General features: G+C 44.6%; 3 protein-coding genes across 4 annotated transcripts; 2 read left to right on the forward strand and 1 right to left on the reverse strand.

The window, feature by feature from the left end:
• Positions 1–3,085: 3,085 nt before the first annotated feature.
• LOC129717363 (uncharacterized) lies at positions 3,086–5,791 on the forward strand. The gene has a single exon (XM_055667239.1). The coding sequence runs from the start codon at positions 3,086–3,088 to the stop codon at positions 5,789–5,791; it is 2,706 nt and encodes a 901-aa protein (XP_055523214.1).
• Positions 5,792–10,870: 5,079 nt separating this feature from the next.
• On the forward strand, positions 10,871–12,427 carry LOC129717768 (26S proteasome regulatory subunit 10B). Its single transcript, XM_055667915.1, has 3 exons — positions 10,871–11,075; positions 11,150–11,990; positions 12,052–12,427. Exons 1-3 carry the CDS (start codon positions 10,979–10,981, stop codon positions 12,293–12,295), a joined length of 1,182 nt encoding a protein of 393 aa, XP_055523890.1. The 5' UTR covers positions 10,871–10,978; the 3' UTR covers positions 12,296–12,427.
• On the reverse strand, positions 12,388–13,711 carry LOC129717769 (tRNA (guanine-N(7)-)-methyltransferase non-catalytic subunit wuho). 2 transcript variants are annotated; one of them, XM_055667917.1, is made up of 2 exons: positions 13,106–13,711; positions 12,388–13,044 (listed from the first exon to the last, which is right to left on the reverse strand). In XM_055667917.1, the coding sequence occupies exons 1-2, from the start codon at positions 13,639–13,641 to the stop codon at positions 12,405–12,407; spliced, it is 1,176 nt and encodes a 391-aa protein (XP_055523892.1). In that variant the 5' UTR covers positions 13,642–13,711; the 3' UTR covers positions 12,388–12,404. The 2 variants fall into 2 exon arrangements, with proteins under 2 accessions (XP_055523892.1, XP_055523891.1); XM_055667916.1 differs by having other exon boundaries at positions 12,388–13,047; positions 13,106–13,710.
• Between the last annotated feature and the right edge of the window lie 814 nt (positions 13,712–14,525).

Consider the following 14,525-nt stretch of genomic DNA (forward strand, 5'->3'; position numbering starts at 1 on the left):
AGAGATGCCAAAGGATTCCAAAACTGGTAAGAAGACGAGTACAAGCACTAGCTGTTCGTCAAACATCGCCGCTGATTCCCCTCCTAATGCCCAAATAGATACAAACAACATGCCTGTCGAAAATAAAAAACTCGGTGAGCCTAACAGTGGCACAAGCGGAAGACGGAATCCGCCGCGGAACGGTCGCGCGAATTGGGTATCGAACTGTCAGTTGTGTGCTGAGCTGGATAACGAAAATATGGTTCAGTGTGATAATTGCGACTTGTGGTACCACTTCACGTGCGTAAACGTGACTGATGAAATTCAGAATGCAGATTGGAGTTGCTCCAAGTGTGTGACTGCTGAGGAAAAACAGCGAACGACTCCCGCCGCAGGATGTGGAGATCTGCAACGCTCACGGTCAGCCCCGTCTCAGCGTACTGGAAGTAGCGGTAGAACAGGGCAAAGTGAAGCTAGGAGAAGACTAAAGTTGCAACTGATGATGATCGAGGAGCAAAAAAAGCTCGAACAGAAGTTTTTAGAGAGAAAATTCAAAGCTCTTCTTGAGTATGAAAATGATACTTCAACCGTGATAAGCGATTCCGATGCTAGTAAAGTATCAAAAATTGAGCAATGGATAGCTGACACAGAGCGTTGTGGAGAAGAGGTAAACTCTGGTTTAGAGCCTGAAGAGCCGGAACGACCAGTACCAAGAAACTTACCGCGACTTGCAGAGCACCCCGCTCCAAATCCCGGCCCCGAAACTTATGGGTCTCATCCTGTAAAACATCCGGTCGCAAATAATCATCCGTCGCTTAATAATCCGCACATGTTCGCTCCAGGACAACGATCAACACCGATTCGTACAAATCATCACGCTCCAGTGATTCATTCTGCTCCGCATATCGGAGATGAAACTGTTTGCATACTGAACAGAAGTCAGCTCGCCGCACGACAAGCGGTTTCCAAGGATCTTCCTGACTTCAATGGAAATCCAGAGGACTGGCCACTCTTTTTTTCGATGTTTAATAACTCTACTCAAATGTGCGGATTTTCGAATGAAGAAAACATGCTGCGGCTTCGGAAATGTCTTAAGGGAAGGGCGTTGGAAGCGGTTAAATGCCGCCTGTTACATCCGTCGAACGTCGCGGGCGTTATGTCTACGTTAAAAATGTTGTATGGTAGACCGGAGGCAATCGTTCAAGCAATCGTGAAAAAGGTTCGCGCCTTACCGTCGCCGAACCTTGACAGGTTAGAGACGGTAGTCAACTTTGCTCTCACTGTGGAGAACCTCGTCGCAACAATTCAAGTGTGTGAGGTGCATGATTTCGTTTACAATGCTTCGCTACGATACGAACTGGTGGAACGGCTACCCTCAGCATTAAAGCTAGATTGGGCTAAGCATTCCAGAGATAAACCCAACCCAAATTTGCTAGACTTTAGTTCATGGCTGTGAGTCAAGACAACGTTCCTTCAAAAAGGATGGATTCTTGAACATGCACTCTGAAATCGAGTCGAGCAGTAGCAAACCCTATACGGCGCCAATGCAGACGAAGCAAACCGCTTACAGCGAGTGCGAAAAGCACTGTCCCATATGTAAGAAAGCTTGTGCCAGCGTCCCAAAATGCAAACGCTTTGCGGAGCTGAGTACCGAATCGAAGTGGGCTGCCGTGCGAGAGTGCAAGCTGTGCCGAAAATGCCTACGGAGACACAACGGGTCCTGCAGACAACAAAAGCCGTGCGGTACAAACGGGTGCACCTTCCTTCATCATCCTCTTCTTCACTCCGAAAAACAACAAACTAATAGTTCCCCGACAGTGACGTCCACAAGTTCTACACCACCGACTAACCCGCAGTTAAGTTGTAACATTCATCAGGGCGAATCGCAATTCCTGTTTCGGATACTTCCGGTCATTCTTTATGGACCTTCGAAAACTATTGAATCTTACGCGTTTATTGACGACGGATCCGACATTTCGTTAATGGAACAAGATCTAACACAAGAGCTAGGTGTTATAGGGCCAATGAAATCGCTATGTCTCGGCTGGACAGGAGGAGCACACCGAATGGAAACCTCTTCAGAGTGCGTAAACCTACATATCTCCAGTTACGGCGAACAACGAAAGAAGTATAAGTTGTCCTTAGTACACACCGTAGAAAGCCTTAAAATTCGGCCGCAAACATTTCGGTACGCCGATATTCAAGCAAAGTATCCATACCTTACTGGTCTACCCATTGCATCGTACGAGAATGCCTATCCTCGGATTTTGATAGGCGTGGACAACCTCAGTGTCGGAAACGTACAAAAGAGCCGTGAGGGACGTATTCAGGAACCGATAGCCATTAAAATGAGAATCGGATGGACAATCTATGGAAAATGCGCAACCGAAGATAAAATTGAACACTCTGTTAATTATCATTCCGTCAAAGTATGCCAGTGCAATAAAGATCTCGATGAAGATCTGCACCAAATGGTTAAAAGTTTCTTCACACTGGACAGTATTGGTATCAGCGAACCTGTGAAACTCCTATAGTCAAAAGAGGATGTACGAGCGCAGATGCTTCTCGAAACATTAACGAAACCTGGAAATGGATGGTATGAGTCAGGACTTCTCTGGAAGTACGAAAACGTTCGGCTCCCAGATAGCAAAGAGATGGCTCTTAAAAGGTGGCAATGTCTAGAAAGGCGAATGATGCGTGATCCAGTGTTAGCAGAGGCAGTAAAAGCAAAGATCTATGATCATGTACAGAAGGGATATATCCGTAAACTTTCGGAACAGGAACTGCAAGTGAAACGCTCTCGGGTCTGGTACTTGCCTATGTTTCCGGTTTTAAACGCAACAAACCAGGAAAAACAAGACTCGTATGGGATGCAGCCGCAACCGCCCACGGGGTTTCGCTGAACTCCGTATTGCTTAAAGGCCCAGATTTACTAACCTCCTTGCTATCGGTATTGATCCAGTTACGCGAGTATCGGATCGCAATTTGTGGGGACATCCGCGAGATGTATCACCAAGTCCACATTCGCGAAGAGGATCAGCACTGCCAGAGATTTTTTTGAAAAGATGGGACCAACACGAACCCGAGTACATACGTCGTACAGGTAATGACATTTGGAGCCTGCTGCTCACCAAGTACCGCTCAGTACGTAAAAAATACTCATGCGGCAAAATATGAACAAGAATATCCTGCTGCCGTCGAAGCAATCGTAAAGAGACATTATGTCGACGACATGCTTCTAAGTGTAGAATTGGAATCACAAGCGATTCAACTGTCGAAAGAGGTTAAAAAGATACACGCGTCGGCCGGATTTGAAATCCGCAATTGGACAACGAACTCACCAGCAGTTCTGAAAGCGATGCACGAGCCAACAATAGAGGAGAAAAACCTAAGCGGTGAAAATTCATTCGAAAAGATTCTCGGGCTATGGTGGGACACCTCATCAGATTGTTTTACGTTTAAAATTTCACCTCGCATAGACAAGCTTCTACTATCTGGACGACGTCGACCAACTAAACGGGAGGTCCTTCGAACTCTCATGATGGTGTTCGACCCGCTAGGGCTCATAGGGCACTTTCTAATGGTTTTAAAAACACTCCTTCAAGAAATCTGGCGCGCTTCGATCGACTGGGACGACTTAATCGATGACTCACACCTTAGCAAGTGGACAACGTGGTGTTCAGCACTACCAGAAATAACAACCGTGAAAATTCCTCGTTGCTACCGAATGGTGACGTCTACAGCCGACAGTACAACGATCCAGCTACATATATTCGTAGATGCGAGTGAGACTGGCTACGCCGCTATCGCTTACTTGAGATATCAGGAAGGAACCGTCGTCGAATGCTCCCTAGTTAGCTCTAAAACAAAAGTTTCGCCCTTGAAATATCTGTCAATCCCGCGCTCTGAGCTGCAAGCTGCGGTTATCGGCGTTAGACTTGCGGAAACCGTTTCTAAATCATTGTCCATTAGAGTGAAGGAACGCTTCTTTTGGACGGACTCTAAGGACGTACTATGCTGGCTGAAATCCGACCATCGGCGCTATAACCAGTACGTCGCGTTCAGAGTTAGCGAGATACTGGAGGCATCTGATATACGCGAATGGAACTGGATATCGACCAAACAGAATGTCGCGGACGAGGGAACAAAGTGGAAAGGCCGTCCGGATTTGTCCGCCTCTAGTCGCTGGTTCCAGGGACCAGCGTTCCTACGGAAATCACCCGGAGACTGGCCCATTTCAGATAATCATATTGGCAGTACAACCGAAGAACTTCGTCCTCACTTACTGTATCACACCAGGATCGAAGAATCAGTTATTAGTTTTAATCGCTTCTCAGATTGGCAGAAGTTACTACGTTGTACCGCTCGTGTTTTTCGCTGGGTGCACAACATGAGGCGTAACAAGAAGGAACGAAGAGATGGACCACTCAAACAAGAAGAACTAATCGAAGCTGAATGTTATCTGTTTCGCGTAGCGCAGGCATCAACCTACATCGACGAAATCGCCATCCTCTCCAGAAACTCAAATGAAAGCACTCCTAACAAGTCAATACCTAGAGGCAGCCAGCTTTACCAACAGTGCGCATTCCTAGACACTAACAGTGTGCTAAGAGTTCGTGGTAGAACACAAGCCTGTCCTTTTATCGCCAGCGACGCCGCTCAACCGATAATCCTTCCGCGAAACCATCCAGTCACCCAACTCATCATTTTCGACTACCACAAGCGGTTCAACCATCAAAATCATGAAACAACAATAAATGAGATACGGCAGCGCTTTCGTATTTTCAGACTTAAAGCCATATACAACAATATCCGCAAAGAATGTCAAGAATGTAAAAACACTCGTGCCTTACCTCAACCGCCAGCAATGAGCGACTTACCTCCACAACGACTCGCTGCATTTACTAGACCGTTTACATACATGGGGTTGGACTATTTCGGTCCCATGACTGTAAGCATCGGAAGGCGAACCGAAAAACGGTGGGGGGTCCTTGCCACTTGCCTTACAACTCGCGCTATCCACCTAGAAATAGCTCTCACACTGACGACCGATTCGTGCATCCTAGCGATACGCAATATTATGGCTAGAAGAGGCGTGCCAGCCACTATCTTCAGCGACAGAGGCACGAACTTTCAGGGAAGTAGCAAAGAATTACGAGAAGCTTTGAGAACCGTGAACCAAGAGCAACTTGTAAAAGAATTCACGACACCAGACACAGAATGGACCTTCATCCCACCGGCTTCACCACACATGGGGGGCGCATGGGAGCGCTTAATCCGTAGCGTTAAGTCTAACCTCTGTAAACTGCAATGGAGAAGGCTTCCGACTGACGAAGTACTTAATAGCACGCTCCTGGAGATAGAAAACGTGATCAACTCACGGCCACTGACAAACATCCCTTTGGAAGACGACGAATCACCGGTTTTAACACCTAACCATTTCTTGCTGGGATCATCAAACGGACTTAAGGCATGGGTACCGTATGACGACAATCCTGTGGTACTTCGAAATAGCTGGAAACAGTCACAACTGATAGCCAACGAATTCTGGCGATGGTGGCTGAGAGATTACTTACCCGTTATCACTCGACGCACCAAGTGGTTTACCAAGGCAAAACCAATCGAGATAGGCGACGTTGTAGTCATAGCGGACCCAAAGGGTCCCCGTAATAGCTGGCCATTGGGACGAATAATCGGAGTGAAATCAGGAGCAGACGGGCAAGTAAGAAGCGCCACAGTGCAAACCAACCAGGGCATATACGAGAGACCAGCGGTGAAGCTCGCCGTACTCGACGTGGGCGTCAAGGACTAATGCGCTTCAGAGTGGACCTTTGCGTATTCGGGGGGGGGGGGGGAGTGTAAGCACGCCCGTCGAATTCGGCAAACCCCAAATCGTCGAACATCTTTATCGACACTCATGACGTCTGTCATACATGCCAAAGCCTGCATTACCACCGGGAATCTGTCATCGCCTCTGACTTGCGAAAATTAAAGGAAAAGGAGAAGTCTAACATGCAGTCTACCCACTCTATACTTACCATTAAATTAGTGCATAACTTAAATCTACTACTTAAAATTATCGTTTGTTTAAATCTAATACTTAACCTAGCTAATTGATAATATTTAACCCACCTAGTTGATCTGCATCAACGCTAAAATCAGCATACGGTGAGTCCAATCCTAATTAGTTAATTCTACAAACACGTGCAATAATGAGTACTCTTATAGCTACATCTACGACTAGTTGAGGCTTAAAATTATTGGCAAATACTTACCAAAGGGTAAGGAATGTGAAAGCTTTCTAATTAAATTTCTACTATAAAATCAAAATCTATCTAACCCTAGAGTCTTAATCGAGAAGATTGAAAGCAGATCGTAAGCGAACAAATCTGTTGAAGAATAGCGAAATTACTAAAAGTAAGATACTTAAACAATTCCCCAACTACTTCTATTCAATAAATTATATCCGTAGGATTTTGTAACATCCCCTGTTACCAGCAGGCAGTTAATAAATCTGGTTAATTTCTGGCGACACCCGCGACTATTCTTTTCAACACCATCTCACCAAAGATTTGCCTCAATAGGTTCTTCCACCATAGCGCTTCCTGAATCGTCCTGGACAACGCCATGTATTCCGCCTCACACGATGATAAGGCTACCGTCGGCTGCCTTTTTACGTTCCAAGAAATGGCACCACCTTGGAACACAAATACGTAGCCCGTCATTAATCGTCGCGTGTCTACATCTCCTCTCCAATCGGCATCGGTGTAGCCAACGATCTCTTTGTTGCCTTGCTCGCTGTACCGGAGCTGATTGCCTGCCGTGCCTTTCAAGTAGCGGAATATCCTCTTCACCGCCTCCCAATGCTTCCGGCCCGGATTGCTGCTAAATTGGCTTACAGCATTTACAGAGTAGCTTATATCCGGACGCGTTGCCTGTGCAATGTACTGCAAACATCCGACAGCTTCCTTGTAGGGAACATTCTGCATCTGCTCTGCTTGTAGAGACAGGATGACAGCTTGCCATGTTGAATCTGGCTAACACTTCTTCAATGTAGCTTTCTTGGTCGAGGGACAACTCACCACGTTCTCGATCTCTGCTGATTTTGAGTCCCAGGCAAAACTTTGCTTGACCCAAATCCTTCATCTGGAACCGAGTGCACAGGAACTTTTTTAATTGTTTCATTAGTTTCGCATCATTCGTGAAGATCAGAAAGTCATCCACATAAATAGTGACGAACAACATTATGTCTCCATTGATCTTATAATAGAGGCAGGTGTCAATTTTTGATTGTTCTAGTCCGAATTCGTGTAACGCCTCATCCAGCTGCTGGTTCCAAACACGGCTGGATTGTTTCAGACCGTACAACGCCTTTTGAAGCCGGCACACCTTCGTCGTATCCTTTACAAATCCTTCTGGCTGCTGCATATAGATTACTTCATCCTTGAGCTTTCCTTGCAGGAAAGCTGAGATCGCGTCCATTTGTTCCACCTCAAGGTCGAACTTCGTCACCAATGCCATCAGGAATCTTATTGTCGAGTACCGGACCACCGGTGCGTAAACCTCTTCGTAGTCGATACCCGGCCGCTGCAAACAACCCTTGACGACTAACCGGGCTTTGTACCGCTCAATCTTTCCGTCGGGTCCACGTTTTGTTTTGAATACCCACTTGTTTTTTATCGCTTTCCCGTTTTCAGGCAAATCTTCAAGCACCCACGTCTGGTTGATCTCCAATGCTGCGATTTCCTCTCTCATAGCAGCTATCCACAGGTCTCGGTCTGGTCTAATCAAAGCCTCGTTGTACGTGGTTGGATCGCTTATTTGCTCGATATCCCGAGCCGCAGCATTTCGTGTGCCGCTTGTCACAGACTGCTGGGAAACATTTTGGCCAGTATACGTATTATAGGTGATAAAGTTATTATACTTGCCTGGAGGTCGGCGCTCCCAACCGCTGCACCTCAACTCTAGCTGCATGTCAGCCGGTCTTTCAAGTTGCGGTGGGGGCGCGATTTCGTCGTCCCGACTTCAAATGCTTCCGAACTGCTGCTCACATTTACTATCGATTCAACAGTTGCTACGGCCGCTTCATCACCTTGTTTCGGTTGACTACCAGTTGCTTCATCTTGCGGTCGTGCTGCAGTCTGCGAATCATCACACGCTTCATCGACTGCCGCATCGGAAAATTCTATCTCCAGAAATTCAACTGGTTCTGCCAGCTCAGGTGTTGCCACACCACGTCGGCCCTCGTTCACGATCCTAACATCACGGCTAATAACGACTTCATTGGTCTCTGGATTGTACAATCTGTAACCTTTTGTATCCTCAGCATAACCAACGAAGACACACTTCGGCGATTTTGAGTCCAGCTTCTTTCTCTTTTGCTTCGGCACGCGCATCATGGCTACGGATCCAAATATCTTCAAGTGGCCAGCGTAGGGTTTCTTTTCTGACCACGCCTCTTCTGGTGCATGCACCTAACCTTCTCGAGAATGGTCCGATTCATGCGCTCCGCAACGCCGTTTTGCTCAGGCGTATACGGACAGGATTTTTGATGCCTTATTCCGTCCCGCTTCAAACTCGCCTCGAATCGACCATTCACATATTCTCGCCCGTTGTCACTGCGTAAAACCTTTAACTTGCGGCCAGATTGCCGTTCAGCCATTACTTTAAAGTCTTCGTACACCTCCAAAGCCTGATCTTTCGATTTCAAGGTATATATGAACACCTTTCGTGTAGCGTCAATGAAACTTGCGAAATATCGACTTCCTCCAATAGATGGAACTTCAAACGGTCCGCAAAGATCTGTATGGACCAGCTCCAAACGCTCCTTGGCCCTTGAATCACTGTTGGGGAATTCATCACGAGCATGCTTACCTTGTAGACATGCAATGCATTCCAATTTTCCCATTTTCTTTATCGAAATTCCTTTTGTCATTTGCTGCAATCGCTTCAGATTCTGTACATTTAGGTGACCGAATCGCCTATGCCACATCTCGAGTTCACCGCACACGTATGCCTTCTGCACCCGCCGGTTCAGTCGGTATAAGCCGCTTTCAGCAGTACCGGAGGCAAAAACCTTTCCGTCCTCGGTGAGCACCTTACAGTTGTCCGCTGTGAAGACCATCGTGAAACCTTTGCTGCAGATTTTACTCACTGATAACAGATTTGCCGCCAGCTCTGAAACTTCCAGTGCGTCTTGCACGTTCACTGCTCCTTCGAGGCAATCTAGGTTCACTATACCTTTTACCTTGGCTGTCATGCAGTTTTTGTTTGCTGTTCCAACTTGATACGAGACCTCCTGCTTCGTTTGGAAGTTTGATCCAGGCCTGGCCATGTGAGTAGTAGCACCAGAATCAAAGTACCATTCATCTTGGTCGACGTTGCCAACCGCCAAAACAGCACACATTGCTCGTCCTTTCTTACTTTTGGATGTATCCGTTTTTTCCGGACAGTTTGCTGCATAATGACCCACCTTTCGGCAGTTGTAGCTCCATCCTTCTGCTTTTTCGAACCTCCGTCCCCTCGATGCCGTTGCTGTTGTGCTCCTCCACTGTAGAAAGCTCCTTCGTCACTACTGCTCCGCGGTCCATGCTTGGCCTTCACGTTCTGCAAGATTTTGGCCTTTACGGCATCCGCTTTCAAAGCCTGTCCAGACGCTTCCAAACCCATTACCATCGGTGCATAGTACTTTGGCAATCCCATCGAAAGCAGAGAAGCAGGCCACTCGTCAGCCACTGGAAACTTGATTTCCATGAGCTTATGACTGGTTGAGACCAACGCATCCACGTACGCTTCCGTGCTGTCGTAATTGTCGAGCCGGATCGACGTCAACTGCTGCAGCAACCCGATTCGACGATAGATTCCGTCATCTTGAAAAGCGGTCTTGAGCTTGTTACAGGCTTATCGCGCATTTTTCGCGTCCATCACTAGGCTGTAATTTGTCTTCTCGAGGCTCAGACAGATCGTGGACAGCGCCTTCAGGTCAGCGTCTTCATCCACGACTTCTCCTTCCTTCGGTGTTACAGCGCTCCAAGAACCTTCCCGAATCAACGTCAGTTTCATGGCGAACGCCCACGAAACATAATTGTCACGCCCTTTCAGTTTTTCTATCGATAGAGCCACACTGCTTCCACCGGCTGCACGAACCGTTCTTGAATCCGAAACTCTAGTTCTTGATCCAGATGTCTCCGAACGGGTTATAGTATTTTCCGCCCCATTGCAAGAATTCATTTTTTTTTGCTCTTGAAAATTTTTCTACTTCTTCGAGAACCTTCTTTATGAAAAAAAAATCTTCTGGTTATGACCGCTGGGCCTATAACCTATTGCGAAAGTACGTCTTGTTAGTTTGAATGCTAATAGTGGAATGAAAGTTTTATTATTTTCATCAAACAGTACAGTGGTTGCTATGCGTAGAGCTTGACCACCAACCGTCCTGGATCGTAGATTACTTGATCGCCAACAAAAATCAAAACAAAACTAAGTGTTACATGATTGATTGGGTGATACTGAATATCGATACTTTTTCAATTGTCATTGAATCGATATCAGACCTTACGGTTTCAAGTGAACTTTATGAATTTAATATATATTTATCAAGCACTGAGCATTGCTGGAGTGATTTCTTTTAAACCTACCAAGGTAGCAGTCATGATGAAGTACCTTTGTCTATATAATAAACAATTTCTGTCAAACGTTTAAATATCGCTAGTATCGATACCCATCGCCCATAACTGCAGATTCGTGTGCAAGATTCGACTGTGATAATCGTGTACTTCGGGGTAGTCCAAACTGGTATGAAAGTCGCAATAATGAATGATGATTTAATTTTAGTCACGTAATATATTTATGACCCCAAAATCATATCCTTATTTAAAAATTTGGCAACCCTGAAAGATTTTAATTTGTCAAAAACGCAAAGTTGAAACATAAACTTCCAATCACTCTTCATAAAAAATATACCAGAGGTTTAGTTCTGTGTAGTTTTACAAAATTTCTCGAAATGACCACCGCGCTTGAGCCAGCTCGTGAAAAAGCTTTACAGGATTACCGCAAAAAATTGTTGGAACATAAGGAAGTCGAATCCAGACTCAAGGAACGTAAGTACTAACTGTTGAATTGGTCGAGGTTATGCGCACAAAAGTGATTCGTCACTACGCCTTCCACATTCTAGTACGAGAATCTTTGAAAGAATTGACAAAACAATTCGATAAGTCCGAAAATGATCTGAAGGCGTTACAGAGTGTTGGTCAAATTGTTGGAGAAGTTCTAAAGCAGCTAACCGAGGATAAGTTTATTGTAAAAGCAACTAATGGACCCCGTTACGTCGTAGGCTGTCGTCGGCAGCTGGATAAAACTAAGTTGAAATCTGGAACCCGTGTAGCATTGGACATGACTACGCTGACTATTATGCGATATTTACCTCGTGAAGTTGATCCGCTAGTCTACAACATGTCTCACGAGGATCCCGGCGAAGTTCTGTATTCTTCCATTGGTGGTCTTTCTGAGCAAATTCGCGAACTGCGTGAAGTAATCGAATTGCCGCTGCTGAATCCGGAACTCTTTTTGAGAGTCGGAATAACACCGCCAAAAGGGTGCTTACTCTATGGACCTCCCGGTACGGGTAAAACTCTTCTGGCCCGAGCTGTAGCATCCCAATTGGATGCCAACTTTCTTAAAGTAGTTTCATCGGCCATAGTCGATAAGTATATCGGAGAATCAGCTCGCTTGATTAGAGAGATGTTCAATTACGCCCGAGATCATCAACCGTGCATTATTTTTATGGACGAAATCGATGCCATTGGAGGAAGGCGATTTTCCGAGGGTACTTCGGCCGATCGTGAAATCCAGCGAACGTTGATGGAGCTTCTTAATCAAATGGATGGGTTCGATTCACTTGGGCAAGTGAAAATGATTATGGCTACTAATCGGCCGGATACGCTGGACCCTGCACTTTTGCGCCCGGGACGTTTGGATAGGAAAATTGAAATTCCTCTACCAAACGAGCAAGCAAGGTATGTATTATACTGAATATTTTTTTCGATTCAAAGGCTGATTGAAACTGTCTAATTCCAGACTGGAAATTTTGAAAATACACGCAAGTCCCATTGCTAAGCACGGAGACATTGACTATGAAGCAGTGGTGAAACTTTCGGATAATTTCAATGGAGCAGACTTGCGCAACGTTTGTACTGAAGCCGGGCTGTTTGCAATCCGTGCTGAGAGAGAGTACGTTATCCAAGAGGACTTTATGAAAGCCGTACGAAAGGTTGCTGACAATAAAAGATTGGAAAGCAAGTTAGATTACAAGCCGGTTTAGGCAGAGGTAACCTGATTTTTATCAAACTATATTATATGAACTGTTTATGTATTTCACAAAACAATCCATTGCTTAAAAAATGCGTGAAAATCTAATGGAAACAGAAAAACTATTTATTTCCCTTTTCCTCTATTCTCTTTCGTTTGCGATCTTGGTAGTCTTTAATGTTGTCGAATTTTTTCTTGAACATAAAAGTAACAGTATCAACGTACGGCAAGCGTTCATCTTTAAATAATTTGGGTAAACTATCTTGGACGAAATTGGTATTACTTTGATTGAATCTAAAAGTTATTTGTGAAACTTCTTCGGTATTTCTGTCTATGATCAAAGCGACTAAGTTGTGTTGCCTATCAAAAACAACAGAGGAAAATATTTCGTTTGATTTAACATGCAGATCTTGAATGCGCTCAACCTGAACGGGTTCCGTGCTATACAAACGGTAGATGATAATTTTAGTGGGTTCATAGCAAAGTATTGCTAACAGTGTGCTGCCATCCTGCAATTGCGTAGTCGTCAGTTTTGTTCCCAAGTGATCTATTTTTTGTTGGAAAATTTCTACTCCTCTCTCATAAGTCCATACACGAAATGTTTTATCTCCAGATAAAGACAACAAATGTTGGCCACTGGGAGTTTTAAGAAACACCAATTGAGACACAAATTCGGTATGCCCGAGGCAAAATGATTCAATTTCGTGACTTACTGGATACTTAGTCACTCGTATCTTTTCATCTCTATCGCTAGTGATTATCCTACTGGAAAAAGGCGAACATAATTTATTTTTTGCCGATCAATAGTGCAAGTAATCAGTACTTCTCTTCATCATCGATCAGCACATCCAGTATTTGGCTCATATGACCTAGAACCCAGCGACCTGGTTTGCCATAGTCTACACAGTCATAAACGTAACAATCTCCGCCCTTATCACAGATGATCAAAAACTTGCCATTGGGAGCAAACTTCATACAGCTAGAAGATCGAGCAACTAATCTTCTAGAAAGCAACCGCAAGCGATCTGTGTTTGCAGTCTCTTCTAGAATTTCGAACAAATACAAAGTTTTGTCACCGGTGGCTATGGCCAGTAAGGAGTGCGATTCGTTCACATCCATCGCAACAATATGATCCTTAGCTTTATTTCTGTAGCTGTCTTTGCTCTCAGGCCGCTGTCCATCCTCTTCATCATCGCTGTCAGTGTCCGCATTAAAGTACTTTCTGGGTCGACCTTTGTCCAGTGGTACAGTCGAATCAAGTTCGTTCGACCATTGTGTTGCGGACGATGTGATAAATATTTTTTTGTTGAATGCAATTATCAAAGAATCTCTGAATAGTTTAATAAACGACATATTCATATCACAAATATAACTAAAAACCAACAACCAAACGTGGTGATCAGAGATGCCAGATATTTTTGAAAAATGTCTGCGACTGCTCCAAAAACCAGAAAAATGTGCTCGAAATCTGAAAAAAAATCTCCGTGATCCTCAAAAATTTCGCTAGCGCAGGCAAAAGTCTGTTAAAATCTGCACAAATATAAGGATACTCTGAAAAAAAATCTGCAGAAACCGTGGAAAAACTGCAAATATCTGCACAATAATAAAAATCTGCACACGGACTCCAAAAATCTGCGTTTTGCAGACAAATTTGCACATTTGGTATCCCTGGTTTGTGATAGGAACGATAGGAAGGAGGAAGCATAGGAAGAGAGCTGCAGAGAGGCCAAGTTTTTTTTAAGCTTCGCAACAGGGAAACCAGATGTGCAGATTTCTAGAGTTTGTGTGCAGATTTTTATTGATTCGCAGATATTTGCAGACTTTCAATAGTTTCCGCAGATTTTTGTCAGGATTTCCTCATATTTACGCAGATTTTTTCTAAATATATGCAGATTTTTGCAGACTTTTGCCTGCATTAGCTCAATTTTTTCGAATCACGGATAGATTTTTTTTCAGATTTCAAGCAGATTTTTCCGGTTTTTCGAGCAGTTGCAGACATTTTTCAAAAACATCTGGCATCTCTACTTTGCAATGCCCGAAAACGCCGAAAGGGAACATTCATATATTACATAACGCGCCTAGGGGAGAAGGGGTATTCAAAAATTCATTCAGAAACGAGTTTAAAACATTTAATAAGTGTCTAACTGAATATTCGTCCAGCTGCTAAAAACACAGCATTGCAAACAAAACAGTGATTTGTTTATATTTTCCTCACCGAGTGGCACGCCATTCGTAAGGTATCT

Source organism: Wyeomyia smithii, chromosome 1 (assembly GCF_029784165.1).
Source record: "Wyeomyia smithii strain HCP4-BCI-WySm-NY-G18 chromosome 1, ASM2978416v1, whole genome shotgun sequence".
In the NCBI taxonomy this organism is placed as follows: domain Eukaryota; kingdom Metazoa; phylum Arthropoda; class Insecta; order Diptera; family Culicidae; genus Wyeomyia; species Wyeomyia smithii.